The following is a 25339-nucleotide window of genomic DNA, read 5'->3' as shown; positions in this document are numbered from 1 at the left end:
ACACAACAGTCAACTGGAAAACGGGAGACAGGTTAACACCCGGACATCCACTCTGCAGTAACTGAAGAAAATTTATACCGGTTAGCACAAATATGCACTGCAGATACAGATAAGCACCCCAATCTGAATATCCCCTCATGTCATATGGGAGGGAGGACAAACAGTTCAGGAACATACACAAACTGGGGTGTGCGCCAAAGAGAGCAGGATAGATAAAGAGAAGGAAAGAGGAGAAAGGACAAGAGCTTATTCAGTGAACATACTGAATACGCATGCCAGTGCATTCATAGACCCATGTAAGAGACCAAGAGAAAGACTGACAGTGCAAACACTAGTGGACAACAGGAGGCCAGTCTGCTCTCTGGACGACTCCTCAGACAGACAGGCTATAGCGTATGCTCCATGCTCCTTACCCTCATGTTATCAAATACAACAGGGCACATACTGTAGGGAGTGTATGAAATCTCCGCATTCCATGGCCTCTAATAAAATAGGCTTGGTTTACTCTTAGCCCAAACCCATGTGACAGGCCCCAAGCTCTAGTTACTTAACTTGGAACACAAAGCCTCGGGAACTTAACAGATATTGTTTCTTGTAACAACAAATCCCGCCTCGCCTCTTCACTCTAGGAACTATCACAGGTGATCCTACATTTACTCAAAACAGCCAGAATCAAAGAGCCCATGGCAAAGGCACTGAGGCCCTGGGTCTTCTCTTCTGTAAAGAAGAATGTGGTTCCTGCCTAGAACGAGAGACTGGTCAGGAAGATCATTATTGCATCATATGTGACTGAGGATGTTGAGGGGTTTTGGGAGGTTCAAATTGCATTGCGTGGGCAACTAAACACATATTTTAGGCTGAGGGAATAGGCTTTGAAATGTCTAATGGTCCCATGATTCATCATTAGATCTTGGACATTTGTTTACACTCTCTGACATTTTGAGTAACTGCGTTTCAAATTAAGTGCTCACTGATGGCACAATCATTGTCTCTGTGGACCTTCAGCCAGTGGATGAACTGCATTAGGATCCATTTCTTCTGTTTTCAGAACCTTTAAAAAGAGGCCAAGTTTAATGTTGGTGCCACAATCTCTGGAAGGTACTTTAAGGCATAGTACTTATTTAAAAACCTATAGGAAACAACTGTACAGGCCTATCTACTGCACAATTACATGAGGGTTAGGCATATTTTGCCTGTTAGCAGGTAATACACAACGACAACTGATTCCCTTCGGATAGAATTCAAAAGGCTTTTTTGGACTTCAGTGGATACTTCAAAAATAATTTTACCTACGGGGGCATTGTGGCGTGCAGTGTCTGGATTTGAAGGACCAGCTATTCAATGTGTGTATGTCATCTGCTTGCACAGACTGGAATATGTTCCGGGATTCATCTGATGTCATTGAGGAGTTTACCACATCAGTCACCGGCTTCATTAATAAGTGCATCGACGACAACGTCCCCACAGTGACAGTACGTACATTTCCAACCAGAAGCCATGGATTACAGGCAACATCCACACTGAGCTAAAGGCTACAGCTGCTGTTTTCAAGGAGTGGGACACTAATCCGGACGCTTATAGGAAATCCCGCTACAACCTCCGACGAGCCATGAAACAGGCAAAGCATCAATACAGGACTAAGATTGAATCCTACTACACCAGCTCTGACGCTCGTCAGATGCGGCAGGGCTTGTGAACTATCATGGATTACAAAAAGAAACGCAGCCGTGAGCTGCCCAGCCAGCCTACCAGACAAGCTAAATACCTTGTAAGCTCGCTTTGAAGCAAGCAACACTGAACCATGCACGAGAGCACCAGCTATTCCGAACGACTGTGTGATCACTCTCTCTGTAGCCCATGTAAGACATTTAAAACAGGTTAACATTCAAGGCCCAGCTGGCAAGTGTTATCACGGAAATGTTCAGCCTCTCCCTGACCCAGTCTGTTATACCGACATGTTTCAAGCTGACCACCCTGTGCAAAGAACACCAACGTAACCTCTAAATGACTATCCCCCGTAGTACTCACATCTGTAGCCATGAAACATCAACACCATCACCCCAGACAACCTGGACCCACTCCAATTTGCATACCGGCCCAACAGATCCACAGATGACACAATCGCTATCGCAATCCACACTGCCCTCTCCCACCTGGACAAGAGGAACACCTATGTGAGAATGCTGTGCATTGATTACAGCTCAGCGTTCAACACCATTGTGCCCACCAAGCTCATCATTAAGCTAAGGACCCTGGGACTGAACACCTCCCTCTGCAATTGAATCCTGGAATTCCTGACGGGCCACCCCCAGGTGGTGAGGATAGGCAACAACATGTCTGCCACATTGACCCGCAACACGGGGGCCCCTCAGGGGTGCATGCTTAGTCCCCTTCTGTACTCCCTGTTTACCCACAACTGTGTGGCCGCACGACTTCAACGCCATCATTAAGTATGCTGACAACACTGCCAATCCGTGATCAGGCCTACCACCGCTGGCAATGAGAAAGCTTATAGGGAGGAGGACCGATACCTGTCAGTGTGGTGCCTGGACAACAACCTCTCCCTCAAAGTCAGCAAGATAAAAGAGCTGATTGTGGACTACAGGAAACGGAGGGACAAGCATGCCCCCATTCACATCAACAGGGCTGTAGAGGAACGGGTTGAGAATTTCAAGTTTCTTGGTTTCCACATCACTAAGGATCTATCATTGTCGACACACACGAACAGTCACAAAGAGGGAACGACAATGACTCGTCCCCTCAGGAGGCTGAAAAGATGGGCCCTCAGATGGCGTGGGCGCTAAGCTCCTCAAAATTTCTACAACTGCACCATTGAGAGCATCTTGACTGGCTGAATCACCGCTTGGTATAGCAACTGCAAGGTGCTACAGAGGGTGGTGCATCCGGCCGAGTACATGACTGGGGCAAAGCTTCCTGCCATCCAGGACCTCTATACCAGGCATTGTCAGAGGAAGGCCCTACAAATTCTCAAAGCCTCCAGCCACCCGATTCATTGACTGTTCTCTCTGCTACCGCACAGCAAGTGGTACCGACTCACCAAGTCTGGAACCAACAGGACCCTGAACAGCTTCTACCACAAGCCATTAGGCTGCTAAATAGTTGGCCAAATAGCTACCCGGACTATCTGCATTGACCCTTTTTACACCATTTTCTTTTATTACTCATCACATATCCGTCTGCTACTGTTTATATCTATCATGTTGCCTAGTCACTCTATCCCTAGTTTTATGAACACATACCTCAATTACTTACTGGTATCCCGTGTATACAGCCCAGTTATCGTTACTCATTGGGTATCTATTATTACTTTTCTATTATTTCTCTATTTTCGTTTTCTCTACATTGCCACTGTTAGTCTACACCTGTTGTTTACGAAGCATGTGACGAATAAAAATATATTTGATATCATGTCAGATGTGTAGTAGGGTTGGGCCATATTTGAAAAGACCTCTTCTACAATATGCTACTCCAAATATTGCGACATTCAAAAATCGTTTTGCACTGTTAATGGCTAAATCATAAGAAATGTGTGTGCTTATTTACAATATTGGTTGCATTCTCATTAAATAATCTTAGTTAATTCATTTGGACTTAATTTACAACATGTTGACACAGCCTAACTGATAAAACTGCACAGTTTTGATTTGTAAAGATCAAACAAGAGTATAGTCTTGCACTTCCCGATATATCATCAATGTCAAATATCACGATATACAATTTAAATCATATATCAGCCCAACCCTAATTTGTAGGCTATACTTTGCATGAATCAATGTAGATAAACAGATACGTGTGGAATATAATGAGATATTAATGCAATGACACCTTGCTGGCTTAGGGGGGTGGGGCATAGATGATGATAATATAGGATGTTATAAATTAGAGCCAAACATGGACAAAGTGTATGGTCTCTCTCCATCTCACACAAAGAGGGGCTAAGGAAGGAGAGAGGGTAAGGAAGGACAGAGGCATGATATTGCAGAAACTGAACTGAGATAGATGTTAGTACCAGCCAGGCACTCGTGAAATCAAAACAGTAATTTCAATGTGTGCCTCCCCAGAGGAACCTTTGCCAATCAAGCCAAGGCATACAATGGGTGTGTTATAACGCAGTAAACTTACATCCAGTGACATGTTTTATATGAAATAATTCAGTAAATACTGGGGGTTTGATTCATTAGATGGAAACAAATCATTCAACCAAGTATCGGCGTTGCTTGCTGCTGTGGCAAGCAAGCTTGTTAGCCTGCTTGCTAACAATCACAACAAGCATTTACTTAGCACACAAATCATGTATCGATAAAACATGCTTGAAATGTTCATAGCAATGGTGTTTGTTGGGAGGGACTACTGTAATAATACATGGCTGCACGTATTATGGCCTGTAGCGCAAGATTGAGTCTGATGACTAACGTTAGCTAGCTAGCTACAATATAGATGCGCAGCCAATAACTTAGCAGCTAACGTTAGCTAGCTAACTAGTGTGGCTGCTCTACTGGCTACTGTACGTAGTTAGTTCACTACATGTTGTGTAGTGAACATGCTGTACATGAATAACACTGAAAAAAAGGTTTGTTATATAAATTAATAAAATTATCAATTAATTACACAAAGTCCTCCGTCATCTCACCTCCATTCGCTTCCCTGCACTATAATCTTCCTCTTTCATATTGCTCAGCATCTTGCAAAAACAATGTAGTAGATACCTGATCACATTGAAGATGTGAGTTTAGTGGTAAACTGTTATAATTACTAACCTCTTGGTATCGAGTCGCATACTCCTTGGTCGCGCATTAGAAATAATATTATTAGCCAACCGTTAGCTAGCTAGCGTTGATATTAGCTGTTAGGGGATCGCTTCCTTGTTTCTTTCTCCTGCAGCCTTTCTTGCTGATTCTGGGTCCCGTGTGGCACGTTCACATGCGTTCCATGTTGTTACAGTGGTGATTGTAGCTTGAAAGATAGCTAGATGTTTCCTCCTTGCCAGTGTTCTCTCTACTCTAGATTAGGCAGAGATGTAAAGGGTTCCGGAATGGGTATGTAACAATACATTTCAAGACGCAACACAAGCGTTTTTTTGTGCCGTTCACTCCTTTCGTTGACCCCTATCCCTGTTTCTTGGTCTCCCAAACGTCTTCCAACGTGTTCTTGAAGTCTTCAAAACATGCAAAATGGCACATGATTTCGAGACAAAGCGTATTTAAAAAAACATCTTATTTCGCAGTTTAAATGTCTGCTGCGGTTTTCCCTATAAATTCCAGTCAAAATGAAAGAGACAATCTGAATAGACGGGTAAACGTGGCTATTGTTCTCGTTTTCTATTGTGTGGTTCTTGTTTTGTGGGTTTTTTATTAGCTCGTCAGCTACCTTGCTACCGATTTGAAGACACGATTAATCGTCCGTATGCTCTTGGTAAGATTTGAGGCCATCGTTCTCCATTTTTGTCTTGAAAAAAAAATTCATAAATAAATAAATAAATATAGTAAATAAAATATGGGAAGGAAAAATATTGCCGCGCCTCCCCTTCAAGGCGTCAGAAGCTAAGCATATGGAATTGTGGGATTTGTAGTATAAAGAGTATAGAACCAACCAAGCTATAACTGTTCCACTGAAAGGCTGCAAAGGAAGCCTTGTTGGACATTCAAATAATCAGTTAACATCTATGTATTCTGTGATGGATGGAGGATTGTGGAAAGCCGTGGGCATGTACTTTCTGTGTCTACAATATCCACAAACAAAAGTATGTGATGAAACTACATTTAAAAAAGTGAAGAGATATAAGGGTAGATTACCCCAGGGTTTCCCAAATTCGGTCCTGTCCTAACACTACATCATGCTTTGATTATTTGAATCAGCTTATGTAATGCTAGGGTAAAAACCAGAATGTGCACCCAGAGGGGGACCCAGGACAGAGTTTGGGAAACCCTGGGTTACCCAATGCCAGGTTGATGTTCCTTGGACAAATAGGTATGATGCCCTTAGGACGACATATAGGTATGGGATAATGTCATCCACCACCTGGCTCTCTGTCAACCTGTCTATATGATATATCCTGTCTATAGCAATTGAGCCTGGAGATGGCATTAGGTATGGGACAACATAGAACATATAGGTATGATGTTTATGGGACAACATAAGATATGTGTTTCTCTCTCGCTCTAGTCAAGGGGCTTTATTAGCATGGGAAATATGTTTACATTGCCAAAGCAAGTGAAATGGATAAACAGTAAAGTAAATACTCACACAAGTTCCAAAAGAATAAAGACATTTCAAATGTAATACAGTGTTGTAGCGATGTGCAAATAGTTAAAGTACAAAAGGGAAAATAAATAAATATGGGTTGAATTTACAATGGTGTTTGTTCTTCACTGATTGCTATTCTCTTGTGGCAACAGGTCACACAACTTGCTGCTGTGATTGCACACTGATATTTCACCCAATAGATATGGGAGTATATTAAAATTGGATTCGTTTTTGAATTCTTTGTGGGTTTGTGTAATCTGAGGGAAATATGTCTCTCTAATATTGTCATACATTTGGCAGGAGGTTAGAAAGTGCAACTCAGTTTCCACCTCATTTTGTGGGAAGTGTGCACATAGCCTGTCTTCTCTTGAGAGCCAGGTCTGCCTACGGCGACCTTTCTCAATAGTAATGCTCACGGAGTCAAATCACATGTTATCTGTCAAATGCGCTGAATACAACATGTGTACCCTTTCCTGTGAAATGTTTACTTTCAAGCCCCTATCCAACAATGCAGTTCAAGAAAGAGTAAAACAAATTGGAGTCTGTACATTAAGATATCCTTTATTTTGGGTCAGTCACAGTGGTCAGGTATTGTCACTGTGTACTTTCTGTTTAAGGCCAAATTTCATGTCTGTATTTCATGTTCCTTTTGATGGCATAGAAGGCCCTTCTTGCCTTGTCTCTCAGATCGTTCACAGCTTTGTGGAAGTTACCTGTGACGCTGATGTTTAGGCCAAGGTATGTATCGTTTTGTGTGTGGTTGTTTGTTTAGTGTGTTCCAATTTTTCCCAGAAGTGGTTAGATTCTATGGATTCTTAAATTGCATTGAGCTGATTTCTGAAGTGCTGTTCCTTCTGTTTGCGTAGTGTATTTCTGTATTGTTTTAGTGATTCACCATAGTGAAGGCGTAGACCCAGGTTGTCCGTGTCTCTGTTTATGGTTGGACAATTTCTTTCTTAGATTTTTGCATTCTTCATCAAACCATTTGTCATTGTTGTTCATTTTATTTGGTTGTCTGTTTTGAAATGTTTAGATTTGATAGGCAAGCTGAAAGGTCAAATATACTGTTTAGGCTTTCTACTGCCAAGTTTACACCTTCACTATTACAGTGAAATGGTTTGTCCAAGAAGTTGTCTAAAGGGGATTGAATGTGTTGTTGCCGAATAGTTTTTTGGTAGGTTTCTACACTACTCCTTCTAGTTTTCTTAATATTGCACAGTTCCTTTGGCTCATGATTGAGTATCGCTCTGTTCCGGTTGACTGTGATTTTGCTGTGATCTGATAGAGGTATTAGTCAGCTGACTGAACGCCCTGAGAGATTCTGGGTTGAGGTCAATGATCAAGTAATCTCCAGTACTACTGCCAAAGGATGAGCTGTAGGTGTACCTACCATAGGAGTCTCCTCGAAGCCTAACATTGACTATGTTCAGACCCAGCGTACGACAGAGCTGTAGGAGTTATGATCCATTTTTGTTGGTTGTTTTGTCATAGTTGTGTCTAGGGGGGGCATATTTGGGAGGGAATACTGTCACCCCCAGATAGGTGTTTGTCCCCCTGTGTACTGAGTGTCAGGTTTTTGTCCAGTTCTGGCATTTAGGTCGCCACAGACTAGAACATGTCCCTGGGTCTGGAAATGGCTGATCTCCACCTTAGGATGGAAAAGCTGTCATTGTTAAAGTATGGGGATTCTATTGGGGTGATATAGGTAGCACACATGAGGACATTTCTCTGTTGAGATCATTTCCTTATTCATTTCTAGCCAGATGCAAAATGTTCCTGTTTTGACTCATTTAAGCATGGGTTAGGTCAGCTTTATAAGAAATTAGCGTATCCCTGGAGTCCCTTTCCTGTTTCACACCTGGATGTTTGGTGGATGGTACTACCAGCTCTCTGTAACTTAGAGGGCAACCAGTGGGTCTGTCTCCTCTATACCATGTTTCTTGTAGGATGACAAAGTTAGAGCCCCACAGTGGAGGTGTCATAATACCCATAAAACCTAGCAGTCACGGAAATGGTTCCAATTGTTTTTCCACAGGGAATTTTATAAACACTTAATAAGGGCTGTGTTTCATGTAGGCTTACCCTTGCATGATGTTTTGATAAGCATGTAAAACTCTCGGACAAGGTGACTTATTTTTTTCCCACCTTTATTTAACCAGGTAAGCTAGTTGAGAACAAGTTCTCATTTTCAACTGCGACCAAGATAAAGCAAAGCAGTGTGACACAAACAATACATGGAATAAACAAGAGTACAGTCAATAACACAATAGAAAAAAAGCAAGTCTATATACAGTGTGTGCAAATGGCATGAGGAGGTAAGGCAATAAATAGGCCATAGTAGCGAGGTAATTACAATTTAGCAAATTTACACTGGAGTGATAGATGAGCAAATGGCGATCTGCAAGTAGAAATACTGGCGTGCAAGAGAGCAGAAAAGTAAATAAAAACAATATGGGGATGAGGGAGGTAGATTGAGTGGGCTATTTACAGATTGGCTATGTACAGCTGCAGCGATCGGTTAGCTGCTCAGATAGCTGATTTTTAAAGTTAGTGAGGGAAATATACGTTTCCAGCTTCAGCAATTTATGCAATACGTTCCAGTCATTGGCAGCAGAGAACTGGAAGGAAAGGCGGCCAAATCTGGTGTTGGCTTTGGGGATGACCAGTGAGATATACCTGCTGGAGTGCATGCTACGGGTGGGTGGTGTTATCCTGACCGGTAAGCTGAGATAAGGCGGAGCTTTACCTAGCATAGACTTATAGATGACCTGGAGCTAGTGGGTCTGGTGACGAATATGCAGCGAGGGCCAGCTGACTAGAGCATACAGGTCGCAGTGGTGGGTGGTATATGGGGCTTTGGTGACAAAACGGATGGCACTGTGATAGACTGCATCTAGTTTGCTGAGTAGAGTATTGGAAGCTATTTTGTAAATGACTTCGCCGAAGTCGAGGATCGATAGGATAGTCAGTTTTACGAGGGTATGTTTGGCGGCGTGAGTGAAGGAGGCTTTGTTGAGACATAGGAAGCCGATTCTAGATTTAATTTTGGATTGGAGATGTTTAATATGAGCCTGGAAGGAGAGTTTACAGTCTAGCCAGACACCTAGGTATTTGTAGTTGTCCACATATTCTAAGTCAGAACCGTCCAGAGTAGTGATGCTAGTCGGGCGGGCGGGCGGGTGCGGGCAGCGAACGGTTGAAAAGCATGCATTTGGTTTCACTAGCATTTAAGAGCAGTTGGAGGCCACAGAAGGAGTGTTGTATGGCATTGAAGCTCGTTTGGAGGTTTGTTAACACAGTGTCCAAAGAAGGACCAGATGTATACAGAATGGTGTCGTCTGCATTGAGGTGGATCAGGGAATCACCCGGAGCAAGAGCGACATCATTGATATATACAGAGAAAAGAGTCGGCCTGAGAATTGAACCCTGTGGTAACCCCATAGAGACTGCCAGAGGTCCGGTCAACAGGCCCTCCGATTTGACACACTGAACTCTGTCTGAGAAGTAGTTGGTGAACCAGGCGAGGCAGTCATTTGAGAAACCAAGGCTCTTGAGTCTGCTGATAAGAATGCAGTGATTGACAGAGTCGAAAGCCAGGTCGATGAAGACGGCTGCACAGTACTGTGTTTTATTGATGGCGGTTATGATATCGTTTAGTACCTTGAGGGTGGCTGAGGTGCACCCGTGACAGCGGAGAAGGTATGGTGGGATTCGAAATGGTCAGTGATCTGTTTATTAACTTGGCTTTCGAAGACTTTAGAAAGGCAGGCCAGGATGGATATACAGTGGGGCAAAAAAGTATTTAGTCAGCCACCAATTGTGCAAGTTCTCCCACTTAAAAAGATGAGAGGCCTGTAATTTTCATTATAGGTACACTTCAAATATGACAGACAAAATTAGAAAAAAAATCTAGAAAATCACATTGTAGGATTTTTAATGAATTTATTTGCAAATTATGCTGGAAAATAAGTATTTGGTCACCTACAAACAAGCAAGATTTCTGGCTCTCACAGACATGTAACTTCTTCTTGTAGTGTTGTGGTGTGGGGCTGTGCTTTGACAAAGTGGGTGGGGTTATATCCTTCCTGTTTGGCCCTGTCCGGGGGTGTCATCGGATGGGGCCACAGTGTCTCCTGACCCCTCCTGTCTCAGCCTCCAGTATTTATGCTGCAGTAGTTTGTGTCGGGGGGCTAGGGTCAGTTTGTTATATCTGGAGTACTTCTCCTGTCCTATCTGGTGTCCTGTGTGAATTTAAGTATGCTCTCTCTAATTCTCTCTTTCTTTCTCTCTCTCGGAGGACCTGAGCCCTAGGACCATGCCTCAGGACTACCGGGCATGATGACTCCTTGCTGTCCCCAGTCCACCTGGCTGTGCTGCTGCTCCAGTTTCAACTGTTCTGCCTGTGAATATTATTATTTGACCATGCTGGTCATTTAGGAACATTTGAACATCTTGGCCATGTTCTGTTATAATCTCCACCCGGCACAGCCAGAAGAGGGACTGGCCACCCCACATAGCCTGGTTCCTCTCTAGGTTTCTTCCTAGGTTTTGGCCTTTCTAGGGAGTTTTTCCTAGCCACCATGCTTCTACACCTGCATTGCTTGCTGTTTGGGGTTTTAGGCTGGGTTTCTGTACAGCACTTTGAGAAATCAGCTGATGTACGAAGGGCTATATAAATCAATTTGATTTGATTTGATTCTTCTTTAGAGACTCCTCTGTCCTCCACTCGTTACCTGTATTAATGGCACCTGTTTGAACTTGTTATCAGTATAAAAGACACCTGTCCACAACCTCAAACAGTCACATTCCAAACTCCACTATAGCCAAGACCAAAGAGCTGTCAAAGGACACCAGAAACAAAATTGTAGACCTGCACCAGGCTGGGAAGACTGAATCTGCAATAGGTAACAGCTTGGTTTGAAGAAATCAACTGTGGGAGCAATTATTAGGAAATGGAAGACATACAAGACCACTGATAATCTCCCTCGATCTGGGGCTCCACGCAAGATCTCACCCCGTGGAGTCAAAATGATCACAAGAACGGTGAACAAAAATCCCAGAACCATACGGGGGGACCTAGTGAATGACCTGCAGAGAACTGGGACCAAAGTAACAAAGCCTACCATCAGTAACACACTACGCTGCCAGGGACTCAAATCCTGCAGTGCCAGACGTGTCCCCCTGCTTAAGCCAGTACATGTCCAGGCCCGTCTGAAGTTTGCTAGAGAGCATTTGGATGATCCAGAAGAAGATTGGGAGAATGTCATATGGTCAGATGAAACCAAAATATAACTTTTTGGTAAAAACTCAACTCGTCGTGTTTGGAGGACAAAGAATGCTGAGTTGCATCCAAAGAACACCATACCTACTGTGAAGCATGGGGGTGGAAACATAATGCTTTGGGGCTGTTTTTCTGCAAAGGGACCAGGACGACTGATCCATGTAAAGGAAAGAATGAATGGGGCCATGTATCGTGAGATTTTGAGTGAAACCCTCCTTATCAGCAAGGGCATTGAAGATGAAACGTGGCTGGGTCTTTCAGCATGACAATGATCCCAAACACACTGCCCGGGCAACAAAGGAGTGGCTTCGTAAGAAGCATTTCAAGGTCCTGGAGTGGCCTAGCCAGTCTCCAGATCTCAACCCCATAGAAAATCTTTGGAGGGAGTTGAAATTCCGTGTTGCCCAGCAACAGCCCCAAAACATCACTGCTCTAGAGGAGATCTGCATGGAGGAATGGGCCAAAATACCAGCAACAGTGTGTGAAAACCTTGTGAAGACTTATAGAAAACATTTGACTTCTGTCATTGCCAACAAAGGGTATATAACAAAGTATTGAGAAACTTTTGTTATTGACCAAATACTTATTTTCCACCATAATTTGCAAATAAATTCATTAAAAATCCTACAATGTGATTTTCTGGATTTTTTTTCTCATTTTGTCTGTCATAGTTGAAGTGTACCTATGATGAAAATTACAGGACTCTCATCTTTTTAAGTGGGGGAACTCGCACAATTGGTGGCAGACTAAATACTTTTTTGCCCCACTGTAGGTCTATAACAATTTGGGTCTAGAGTGTCACCCCCTTTGAAGAGGGGGACGACCGCAGCAGCTTTCCAATCTTTAGGGATCTCGGATGATACGAAAGAGAGGTTGAACAGACTGGTAATAGGGGTTGCAATAATGGCGGCGGATAGTTTTAGAAAAAGAGATGGTCCAGATTGTCTAGCCCAGCTGATTTGTACAGGTCCAGGTTTTGCAACGCTTTCAGAACATTTGCTATCTGGATTTGGGTGATGAGAAGCTGGGGAGGCTTGGGCGAGTAGCTGCGGGGGGTGCGGCGCTGTTGGCCGGGGTTGGGGTAGCCAGGAGGAAAGCATGGCCAGCCATAGAGAAATGCTTTTTGAAATTCTCGATTATCGTGGATTTATCAGTGGTGACAGTGTTACCTAGCCTCAGAGCAGTGGGCAGCTTGGAGGAGGTGCTCTTTTTCTCCATGGACTTTACAGTGTCACAAAACCTTTTGGAGTTAGAGCTACAGGATGCAAATTTCTGTTTGAAAAAGATAGCCTTTGCTTTCCTGACTGACTATGTGTATTGGTTCCTGACTTCCCTGAAAAGTTGCATATCGCAGGGATTATTCGATGCTAGTGCAGTCCGCCACAGGATGTTTTTGTGCTGGTCGAGGGCAGTCAAGTCTGGAGTGAACCAAGGGCTATATCTGTTCTTAGTTCTACATTTTTTGAAAGGGGCATGCTTATTTAAGATGGTGAGGAAATTACTTTTAAAGAACGACCAGGCATCCTCAACTGATGGGATGAGATCAATATCCTTCCAGGATACCCGGGCCAAGTCGACTTAACAATATTTTCGGCTCAATTACTCAGATAAAAAACAAGCTAATTAATATCAACGTAGACATCATGCAAGACTACAAATCCCTGCATGCTACTGCACCTCATCTCTTGCTGACACCTTTGGTAAGAGGTATTGTGTCAACTTAAAACTTGCACAAGACAGTTCACAAAATTGTCGACTTAAAGAAATGTAACCAATTTATTCATTACTAAATGTAGCTAACATCAGATAGTTAATCCAGAGATTCTTACTTAAGCTTTGATTTGGCAGTCTCGTCCAGATCATCATGGCATTTGTAGTTCTTTATGATAGTCACATTATCAGCTAATTAGCATTCTATTTTTTGGCAGGTAAATACAGGTGAATATATTGATACGTTTCCTTGTCCTAGAGTGAATTACAGTTATCAAAATGTCACTCCAGGGTAAGCCTACACAAAACACAGCCCTTGTTTTAAGTGTTTCTAAAATCCCCTATGTGGGAAAATGAATGATGGAAAAGTTATTGGAACGATTTTCTTGTTTCACCGCTAGGTTTTATGGGTATTATGACTCATACTGTGGTACTCTGTACTGAGATAGAAAAAAATATTTCTCACATTTAATTATTACTAACTTATTTTCTAAGCATATTGTTCTTGTCTAAGAGACAAAATACTGTCCAGTGTGGTGCTGTAAATACATAGCTATGTGTATCCTGCATTATTATTTTGTGTAAGCTATGTACAACACGGATTTAACATTGTACATCTGAATGAAATAGTTTCTGTTTTGCTTTATCCTTTGATACTTCAGGGTGCTGTTCCTCAACCATAAAACATGAACAGTCTCTAACCCTCCAACGTGAGTGTAAGTTAAATAAACTTATGAATATGAGTAGCCCAACTAGGCAATATCCAATGATTTCTTAACTGGTCCAGTTTGTGTACCGCCACTGTTCTTTCAGAACTCCCCTTTCTTTCACACTCGCTACCTTGGCATCGTAACGTTACTGTCTCACGCACCAGTGCTACCGAGCTAGGCTATCAGCTAGTCTTCCGATATTGTAGCTGAGACGCACCGGCTCCAACAACATTACGGTGTTGTATTGAGTCATAACTCTCCATAAATTTAAGACAAAGAGCTGTTTCTAATTGAAGGAACTGAAATATAGATCTTCAATAAACTAATTGAAGATGATTAAGCTCTTTTCTCTGAAGCAGCAGAAGAAAGACGAGGAATCTGCTGGAGGAAACAGAACAGGAGCCGGGGGTAAAAAAGCAAGCGCGGCCCAGCTTCGAATACAGAAAGGTAGGCTAACTGGCTTCTTTAAAAGCAGATGGTCTACTTTTAAACCACGAACATGTTTGTTTAATTAACGTGTCTGTCCACGTGTTTAATAAATGAGAAACGACAAAAACGGGTCTGTATTGACATAGGAGGCTGAACTAGCTAGTTGACTAATTAGCTAGCTAGCCATCTGGCTAACGTTAGCTAGCTAGCTATTATGAAAACAAAACTCAAACGTCGCAGCCAGAAGATGGTGAAGCCAGGGAATCAACTCATATTTACAACACTTCTTGTTAGTTAGCACCCTTGTTAGTTAATTTGCCCTGGTAGTTCAGTGACTTAGATAACGTTAGCTAGCTGAACAAATAACTGTATAACGTTATTTGTTCAGTAACTAGCCACGTTATCAGTGTTTCAATTTAGATGTGTCACTTAAGCAGTTTGTGCAAAAGAGAACACAAGCTACCAGTAGCTACACTCATTAAGCCGATAAAGTTAGTTAACGTGCTACTTCTGTCTGATGCTAACTAGCTCAAAAACGTGGGTATAGTTGTTCATTATTCAACAGAATATCACAAACGTGTCTTAAACTATTGTGGATATCACTATTGATGTTATTGAGTAACGTAAAAGTAACCTTTGCTTTTCATTAGTCAGCAACTTGTACTATGCTAGTTAGCTACTTCAAGTCAGTACAGCTATCACTAGCCAGGATGTTTGCTACACTTATCTTTGGTTACAAACAGTTTTTGGCCAATGTGCTGCAGTCCACTGTATGTCTCAAAGTAACTGTGTACACATGTAGATAGGCTAGTTAATGTTGTCAATACAAAAGATACATGTGAGACATTGAAACGTTTCATACCTTTCATGACAGAACACATGACATTTGGAACAGTGAAAGACTGACTGGGAGTTGGATGGCAAGAAATATATAACCTCAGTCTTTTAAAGTAGTTACAGGATTGTTAAGCCAGGTCTTTAGCTAATAACATTGATTCAAAAGAGAACGTGACATTTCCAGCTATCCAAAAAGAGGAAATGCTGTTTAAAGACATATGTATCATGTTTTGAAAGGCCCCCCACAACCATATCAACAAATATTTTCCCAGAAACTTGGATAATGAAATTCAAACCACCCCTGTGATGAGTGTGGCGATTTTGTTCAAATGGCTCACTTGTTTGGTTCATGATCCTTGTAACACCATGGACCCCATATAAGATAACCAGTTTGACTGAAGCCCATGATTTTGAAAGACTAAGCTAATCTCCATTTCATAGTGGATGAAGGCTGTCTAAAAACCAACGGGACCTATATACCTAAAGAATGTTGTTAAGTTTTTAGGCTAAAGGACCACCACATAGTCACAAATTGGTTTTCCTCTTTTTGAAGTGAACTGACTCTGTTTGCATATTAAACTTGTAGAAAAATATCAGTTGTTATTCAAAGCAGAATATAGGAAATTACTGCAGGGCAACCATTGCAGTTTGAAAGACCTCAGAGTGAGAGGGAAAATACCACCACAGGTGTGGGATCACCCCAGCACTTCAGAAGGAATCATTGGACTGTGCTGCTCGGGTGCCTTCAATACCATTTACACCCCACTTTTTGTCCGTAAAAAAAAAAAAGCAGATAAAGAAGAACACTTTGGTTTTCATATTTCTGCCAGGCAGGTTTCATGCATGCCACTGAAGGGAAATTTATTCAAGAAGTCTGCTATTTATTGAGACATTAATTTTCTCCTTGCAGACATCAATGAACTGAACCTCCCAAAGACGTGCGAGATCGTCTTCCCCGACCAAGATGATCTGCTCAACTTCAAACTCATCATCTCACCAGACGAGGTGTTCACTCTTTCCTGAAACAAGCTGTAGCTACTTGTCAGAGAGAATATGTCATATGTGTTTATTAAACATTTAACTATTGTACTCAAACTTGTACAGTTGCAACTAATGAATGGTTTGTAATGCTAACATAGTGGCCTATCAACTAATATCCAAGGATAAATACTTGGTACACAATGTATTATTTAGCACTGTACATTGACATTATCTCATGCCAACCCACCAAACAGTCTATGAACAGCATTCATAGAAACCTGTATGTAAACACATTCTCAGGTTATTTTCTCTCTTTTTAGGGCTTTTACAAAGGGGGAAAGTTTGTCTTCAGCTTTAAGGTAAGGGGGCTTAATGTGGGTGGACAGACATCGGGACGACATGAGTCACTACATCCTTCTTTACTTTCACACTAAACTGTTGTTAATGCTAATTACACCTGCTTGATAGCTATTGTTTTGTGGTATATTTAGGGTCACAATTTGGTATTTGACGTTTTTAATGTCACTATTGAATGGTTAAAGGCCCAGTGCAGTCAGAAACGTGATTTCACTGTGTTTTATATACACTCAGTGGCCAGTTTATTAGGTAGACCCACCCACTACTGGGTCGGACCTCCCTTTGCCTCCAGAACAGCCTGGATTCTGCGGGGTATGGATTCTATAAGGTGTGGTGTTGAAATGTTACTCAATTGGTATCAAGGGACCTAATGTGTGCCAGGAAAACAGTTCCCACACCACTACACCACCAGCCTGTACCGTTGACACCAGACAGGATGAGGACTCATGCAGTTTACGCCAAATCCTGACTCTGCCATCAGTATGAATCAACAGGAACCTGGATTTGTCGGACCAGGTCATATTTTTCCACTCCTCAATTGTCCAGTGATGGTGATCACGTGAAAACTGGAGGCACTTCTTGTTGTTTATAGCTAATAGGAGTGGAACCCAGTGTGGTCGTCTGCTGCAGTAGCCCATCCGTGACAAGGACCGACGAGTTGTGCGTTCCAAGATGCCGTTCTGCAAACCTCTGTACTGCTTTCGTTTGTGGCCCGGCTGTTAGCTTGCATATTTCTTGCCATTCTCCTTTGACTTCTCTCATCAACGAGTGGTTTTCACCCACCGGACTGCCGCTGACTGGATGTTTTTTGTTTGTCGCACCATTCTCAGTAAACCCTAGACACTATCATGCGTGAAAGGCCTTCCGTTTCTGAAGTACTGGAACCGGCGCTCCTGGCGCTTACAATCATACCACACTCGGTCACTCATTTTGCCCATTCTAATACTCAATCAAACAGTATCAGAATGCCTGTCTGCCTGCTTTATATAGCAGTCCACGGCCACTGTCTGTTAGGAGCGAACCATTTTCATGAACGGGTGGTGTTTTCCACTCAGACCACTCCCAGACAGTCGGAGCAAAATTCTTGCTTGAGAAACTGTTCTTTGCTAAGAAGCTGTTTTGGCTTCTTGTTTACCATTTTAATTGAAAACGATCACAGTAAGGTATTTATTTGTTACCCAGAAATAATTTTATGTTGAGATAAAAATGGCTGCACTGGACCACTGTTGTGCTGCTGCATGTTTTTACATTTAAGCTGTTCTCTTTTTGTTTTTTTCTGATTCTAAATGCCTTACAGAGATTCTCCTGGACTTTTTAGCCAGTAGTTCTGAAAGTAAAGCTCACGAGCCAAAAGAGGCCTCTGAAAACTGTGTGCTATATCACATACGCTAATTAAGAGTACCTTTCTAATATTGAGTTGAACCCACCCCACCAAGCCTCAATTTGTCAGGACATGGACTCCACAAGGTGTTGAATGCATTTCACAAGGATGCTGGCCCATGTTTACTCCAATGCTTCCCACAATTGTGTGAAATTGGCTGGATGTTTTTTTGGTGGTGGACCATTCTTGATACACACAGGAAACTGTTGAGTGTGGAAAAACCCAGCAGCGTTGCAGTTCTTGACACAAACCTGGCACCCCGTTCAAATGCACTTTACAGTGCCTTAAGAAACTATTCACATCCCTTGACTTTTTCCACATTTAGTTGTGATAGAATTTAAAATGGATTGAATTGAGATTTTTTTTGTCACTTGCCTACACACAATGCACCATAATGTCAAAATGGAATTATGTTTTTCAAAATGATTGCAAATGAGTTAAAAATGGAAAGCTGAAACGGCTTGAGTCAATAAGTATTCAACCCCTTTCTTATGGCAAGCCTAAATATGTTCATTAGTAAAAAATAAACATAAGTTGTATGGACTGACTGTGCAATAATAGTGTTTTAATATGCTTTTTGAACGACTAACTCATCTCTGTACCCCACACATACAATTATCTGTACGGTCACTCAGTCGAGCAGTGCATTTCAAACACAGATTCAACCTCAAAGACCAGGGATGTTTTCCAATGCCTTGCAATGAAGTGCACCTATTGGTAAATGGGTTAAAAAAAGAAACAATTGCAGACATTGAATATTCCTTTGAGCATGGTGAAGTTATTAATTATTCTGTACAGTGTATCAATACACCCAGTAATTACACCGATACATGCGTCCTTACTAACTCAGTTGCCGGAGAGGAAGGAAACCACTCAGGGATTTCAAGATGAGTCCAATGGTGACTTTAAAACTGAGTTTAATGGCTGTGATTAGAAAATTGTGGATGGATCAACAACATTGTAGTTACTCCACAATACTAACGTAATTAACAGTGTAAAGAAGGAAGTCTGGACATAATTTTAAAAAATATTCCAAAACATGCATCCAGTTTGCAACATGGCACTAAAGTAATACTTTTAAAAATGTGGCAACACAATTCACTTTTTGTCCTGAAAAGTGTTGTTTGGTCCAAATTCAATACAACACATTACTGAGTTACCACTCTTCATATTTTCAAGCATAGTGGTGGCTGCATCATGTTTTTGGTATGCTTGTAATCGTTAAGGACTGGGGAGTTTTTCAGGATAAAAAAAGAAAGGAATGGAGCTAAGCACAGGCAATATCCTAGAAAAATATCTGGTTGTCTGCTTTCCAACAGACACTGGGAGATGAATTCACCTTACAGCAGGAAAATAACCTAAAACACAAGGCCAAATATACACTGGAGTTGCTTTACCAAGAAGACCGTGAATGTTCCTGAGTGGCCGAATTACAGTTTTGACTTAAATCTACTTGAAAATCTATGGCAAGACTTGAAAATGGTTGTCTAGCAATGACAAGTTTTGACAGCGCTTGAAGAATTTAGAAAATAACTAATGGGTAAATATTGTACAGATCAGGTGTGCAAAGCTCTTAGAGACTTTCCCAGGACTCACAGCCAAAGGTGATTCTAACATGTACTGACTCAGGGGTGTGAATACATGTGTAAATTAGATAGACATTTTTGCAAATGTGTTGAAAATGAAATAACATGTTTTTACATTGTCATTATGGCGTAGATGGATGAGGGGGGAAAAAAGTACTCTTCTAAATTCAGGCTGTAACACAACAAAATATGCAGTAAGTCAGGTATGAATACTTTCGGAAGGCACTAAGTCTTTTGTCTTGCCCATTCAACCTCTGAATGGCACACACACAATCCATGTCTCAATTGTCTCTAGACTTTAAAAAAAAAAACATATTTTAGCTGTCTCCTTTCCTTCATCTACACTGATTTTTGAAGTGGATTTAACAAGTGACATCATTTAAGGGATCATAGCTTTTACCTGGAGTCACCTGGTACTTCTATGGAAAGAGCAGGTGTCCTTAATGTTTTGTACACTCAGTGTAAGTGAAGATATGTGCACCACGTCATTGCTCCCTCTCTCTCTCTCTGGTTCGACTGTGTGTGCATCTTGCTAGCTCTCACTCGAGTGGCGAGGGCTGAAGTTCATTGGCTAGAACTCAAATTGCTAGGGGCTGTCTCACTTGGTGGAAAATGGCGGAATACAGCTTCCAGAAAAACAGTTACTTTCAAACTAGGGATTTCATGGCTAATTGAGGTAAAACAGTCATTCAGATCATAGATTATGCATGTATCACGGGTGTACCTCAGCCACGCTCAAGGTACTAAACAATATCATAACCGCCATCGATAAAAGACAGTACTGTGCAGCCGTCTTCATCGACCTTGCCAAGGCTTTCGACTCTGTCAATCACCATATTCTTATCGGCAGACTCAGTAGCCTCGGTTTTTCGGATGACTGCCTTGCCTGGTTCACCAATTACTTTGCAGACAGAGTTCAGTGTGTCAAATCGGAGGGCATGCTGTCCGGTCCTCTGGCAGTCTCTATGGGGGTGCCACAGGGTTCAATCCTCGGACCGACTCTTTTCTCTGTATATATCAATGATGTTGCTCTTGCTGCGGGCGATTCCCTGATCCACCTCTACGCAGACGACACCATTCTATATACTTCCGGCCTGTCCTTGGACACAGTGCTATCTAACCTCCAAACAAGCTTCAATGCCATACAGCACTCCTTCCGTGGCCTCCAACTGCTCTTAAACGCTAGTAAAACCAAATGCATGCTTTTCAACCGTTCGCTGCCTGCACCCGCACGCCTGACCAGCATCACCACCCTGGATGGTTCCGACCTTGAATATGTGGACATCTATAAGTACCTAGGTGTCTGGCTAGACTGTAAACTCTCCTTCCAGACTCATATCAAACATCTCCAATCGAAAATCAAATCAAGAGTCGGCTTTCTATTCCGCAACAAAGCCTCCTTCACTCACGCCGCCAAACTTACCCTAGTAAAACTGACTATCCTACCGATCCTCGACTTCGGCGATGTCATCTACAAAATTGCTTCCAACACTCTACTCAGCAAACTGGATGCAGTTTATCACAGTGCCATCCGTTTTGTCACTGAAGCACCTTATACCACCCACCACTGCGACTTGTATGCTCTAGTTGGCTGGCCCTCGCTACATATTCGTCGCCAGACCCACTGGCTCCAGGTCATCTACAAGTCCATGCTAGGTAAAGCTCCGCCTTATCTCAGTTCACTGGTCACGATGGCAACAGCCATCCGTAGCACGCGCTCCAGCAGGTGTATCTCACTGATCATCCCTAAAGCCAACACCTCATTTGGCCGCCTTTCGTTCCAGTTCTCTGCTGCCTGTGACTGGAACAAATTGCAAAAATTGCTGAAGTTGGAGACTTATCTCCCTCACCAACTTCAAACATCTGCTATCTGAGCAGCTAACCGATCGCTGCAGCTGTACATAGTCTATCGGTAAATAGCCCACCCATTTTTACCTACCTCATCCCCATACTGTTTTTATTTATTTACTTTTCTGCTCTTTTGCACACCAATATCTCTACCTGTACATTGATCATTTATCACTCCAGTGTTAATCTGCAAAATTGTAATTATTCGCCTACCTCCTCATGCCTTTTGCACACAATGTATATAGACTCCCCCTTTTTTTCTACTGTGTTATTGACTTAATTGTTTTACTCCATGTGTAACTCTGTTGTCTGTTCACACTGCTATGCTTTATCTTGGCCAGGTCGCAGTTGCAAATGAGAACTTGTTCTCAACTAGCCTACCTGGTTAAATAAAGGTGAAATAAAAATAAAATAAAATAAATGTATGAGCTACACATTGACATATTCAGCCCAAAGTGTGAGGTTTAAAAAATACTTTGTGGTCGCCAAAGTTCCCGATCATGTCTTTAAGACTCTTGATGGTCAGCATGTTGTTAATAACTCGGTTGTTAGTCAAAAGAAAGTGAATAAGGTTAGAGAATATCTTACTTTGACTTCTTGTGACTGCTCTGTTTTCCAGGTAGGACAGGGCTACCCTCATGACCCCCCGAAGGTCAAGTGTGAGACAATGGTGTACCACCCGAACATTGACCTGGAGGGCAATGTCTGCCTAAATATCTTGAGGTACACCACTTGCACGTGGTCACTTTGTTTTCGTTGTCTCGTTTGATAATTCAGAATGAGTACAGAATTCTACATTTTTACTATTATATCGAGCAGTGTCTTTTAACATCTCTTTTTCTCTTACAGAGAGGACTGGAAGCCTGTGTTGACAGTGAACTCCATCATATATGGACTACAGTATCTATTTCTAGTGAGTACAGGGATTATCCTATTTCCAATTTTGCCTAGCATAGTTTGATTACTCTTCCTTGTTCACCATGCTTAGAATCAGGAATGTAGCAGGATGTACAGTGCATTCGGAAAGTATTCCGATTCCTTGACTTCTTCCACATTGTTACGTTACAGCCTTATTCTAAAAATGTATTCAATCTTTTTCCCTCATCAATCTATACACAATACCCCATAATGACAAAGCGAAAACAGGTTTTTAGACATTTTAGAAAATATATTAAAAATAAAAACATAAATAGCTTATTTACATAAGTATTCAGACCCTTTCCTATGAGACTCAAAATGGAGTTCAGGTGCATCCTGTTTCCATTGATCATCCTTGAGATGTTTCTGCAACTTTGAGTCCACCTGTTGTAAACATGATTTGTGAAGGTGCACACATCTGTGCGTGTCAGAGCAAAAATCAAGCCATGAGGTCGAAGGAATTGTCCGTAGAACTCAGAGACAGGGTTGTGTCGAGGCACAGATCTGGGGAAGGATACCTAAAACTTTCTGCAGCATTAAATGGAAGTTTGGAACCACCAATACTCTTCCTAGAGCTGGCCGCCCGGCCAAACTGAGCAATCGGGGGAGAAGGACCTTAGTCAGCGAGGTGACCAAGAACCAGATGGCAACTCTGACAAAGCTCCAGAGTTCCTCTGTGGAGATGGGAGAACCTTCCAGAAGGACAGCGATCTCTGCAGCACTCTACCAATCATGCCTTTATGGTAGAGTGGCTAGACTGAAGCCACTCCTCAGTCAAAGGCACATGACAGCCCGCTTGAAGTTTGCCACAAGGCACCTAAAGACTCTGACCATGAGAAACTAGATTGACGTCTTTGGCCTGAATGCCAATAGTCACGTCTGGAGGACATCTGGGACCATCCCTATGGTGAAGCATGGTGGTGGCAGCATCATGCTGTGGGGATATTCTTCAGGGACTGGGAGACTAGTCAGGATCGAGGGAAAGATGAACTGAGCAAAGTACAGAGAGATCCTTAATGAAAACCTGCTCCAGAGCTCTCAGGACCTCAGACTGGGGCAAAGGTTCAGCTTCCAACAGGACAACACAGGAGTGGCTTCGGGACAAGTCTCTGAATATCCTTGAGTGGCCCAGCCAGAGCCCGGACTTGAACCAGATCAAACATCCCTGGAGACCTGAAAATAGCTATGCAGCGACACTCCCACATCCAACCTGACAGAGCTTGAGAGGATCTGCTGAGAAGAATGGGAGAAACTCATCAAATACAGATGTGCCAAGCTTGTAGCGTCATACCCAAGAAGACTCAAGGCTGTAATCGCTGCCAAAGGTGCATCAACAAAGTACTGAGTAAATGGTCAGAATACTTAAGTAAATGTTTTTTTTTTAAATGAACAAAAAATTCAAAAAAATGTTTTTGGTTGTCATTATGAGGTATTGTGTGTAGATTGATGAGGGGAACAAACTATTTAATCCACTTTTGAAAAAGGCTATAACGTAACAAATTGTAGAATAAGTCAAGGGGTCTGAATACTTTCCGAATGCCCTATGACTTGGCTATGACTTTCAGATTCTGAAAGATTGGTCAACTGGTTGGAGCAGGTAGGAACACCTGGCAAATAACCACGCCCTTCTACTCCTCCTCAGGAGCCAAATCCAGAGGACCCTTTGAACAAAGAGGCGGCGGAGGTCCTGCAGACGAACCGACGGCTCTTTGAGCAGAATGTCCAGCGGTCGCTGCGGGGGGGTTATGTGGGTGCCACGTATTTTGAGCGGTGTCTCAAATAGCTCCTAGCCCATGTCGCTTTTTTTTTCTTTTTTTTTCCCAAGATGCATTACCGTTTACACCTGAGACACTGACTGACACACAGACTTGAGTGGTCGGGGAGGGAGTGGGTCCATGGGGCCGGGGGAAGTATGGGGGGGTCACTCGGGGGAAGGGAGGGGGTCCGAAGGTAAAGATGACAGGTTTGGATGGTCAGTGAATGTCGTTCAGAGAATCGGTCAATGCCACTACGCTGATGCCCACAGTTGTTATTTTGATAGACATGCCAACTGATCCTCCCACTCGTGGACAAGGACAAAAACACAGACGAGATATGCACTTAGACACCTCTTGCTCCCTTTTACAAAAGAATTGCGTTGTATGTTTTGAACGCTATGCGAGCGCCTCTTGATTACTAGAGCTCTGAACCTGACGGATCGCACACATGCTTGGTGGCAAAACTTATATGCGCACGCACACACGCCTCAACAACATGCCTACTGACACGTGCTATCACATGCGCACACGTGTTTCAGACAGGTACACATACCAACCCAGATGCATAATACAGGCCATAGACACACTGGCAGAGGACTGACTGACAGGACAGACGCAGACATAGATTGACAGGATCAGTAATGGAGGCAGGGCTGTTGTGGTATTGGGAGATCTTTTTAGTTTTCTGGGTGGGATGGGCGTTAGATTTCATTGGGCAGGGAGGGAGGGGGGTGGGGGCTTACAATGTTACAATTCTATTGTGTATATTGAAATCCCAGCTGTTCACAATGACTGCAATATGAATTATGTTAAATAAAATATGAACTGAATTCTTGCGTCTATACAAATTACATGTCAATAGGACTATAATTCAATAAAGGTGTATTTTGTAACCAAACTCGAACCATGAGTTATACAACCAATAACATTTAATTGTACCTTTTCCCTTTGGCTGTGCTCAAATCCATGGTAGTGAATGGTTATTTTTCTGGAATGTTGAGGCCATAAAACAGTACTCACAGGCCCATTTAACCAAATCACTAACAGAGCCTTGACTGGTTATGTAATCATCTCACGGCTGCCAGTGGTGATTTAGATTTTTCAAATGAACCATGCGTTCTCACTTTAGTGGCTAGGATTCAACAGTGACAGGATCAGCTGAACAAAGATGCAATTGGTAGCCCCTACTGTTGAATTTGATGTCTTTGCCTTGGACCGACGCAATATACTGCTGGTTAACGCTTTCCATTATAATTGAGCTGTTGTGACGCAGTGTCCAT

At 42.5% G+C, this 25339-nt stretch overlaps 2 protein-coding genes across 3 annotated transcripts in view; one reads left to right on the top strand and one right to left on the bottom strand.

Moving 5' to 3' along the window:
• The window catches only part of LOC112258582 (F-box/LRR-repeat protein 19), a 32892-nt gene extending 27391 nt beyond the window's left edge, over positions 1 to 5501 (bottom strand). For both annotated transcript variants that reach the window (XM_024433026.2, XM_024433028.2), the window contains exon 1: positions 4779 to 5501. The gene's annotated coding sequence lies outside the window, so the exon portion shown is untranslated. The remainder of the gene's footprint in view (positions 1 to 4778) is intronic.
• Positions 5502 to 14034: 8533 nt separating this feature from the next.
• LOC112258581 (NEDD8-conjugating enzyme Ubc12) lies at positions 14035 to 24202 on the top strand. The gene is made up of 6 exons (XM_024433025.2): positions 14035 to 14412; positions 16142 to 16236; positions 16533 to 16571; positions 22004 to 22107; positions 22234 to 22297; positions 23945 to 24202. Exons 1-6 carry the CDS (start codon positions 14298 to 14300, stop codon positions 24083 to 24085), a joined length of 558 nt encoding a protein of 185 aa, XP_024288793.1. The 5' UTR covers positions 14035 to 14297; the 3' UTR covers positions 24086 to 24202.
• The last annotated feature ends 1137 nt before the right edge of the window (positions 24203 to 25339 follow it).

This window comes from Oncorhynchus tshawytscha, linkage group LG09 (genome assembly GCF_018296145.1).
Source record: "Oncorhynchus tshawytscha isolate Ot180627B linkage group LG09, Otsh_v2.0, whole genome shotgun sequence".
Classification (NCBI taxonomy): Eukaryota; Metazoa; Chordata; class Actinopteri; order Salmoniformes; family Salmonidae; genus Oncorhynchus; species Oncorhynchus tshawytscha.
The sequence above is the reverse complement of the archived record's forward strand: the minus strand, read 5'-3'. Positions and strand labels throughout refer to the sequence as shown.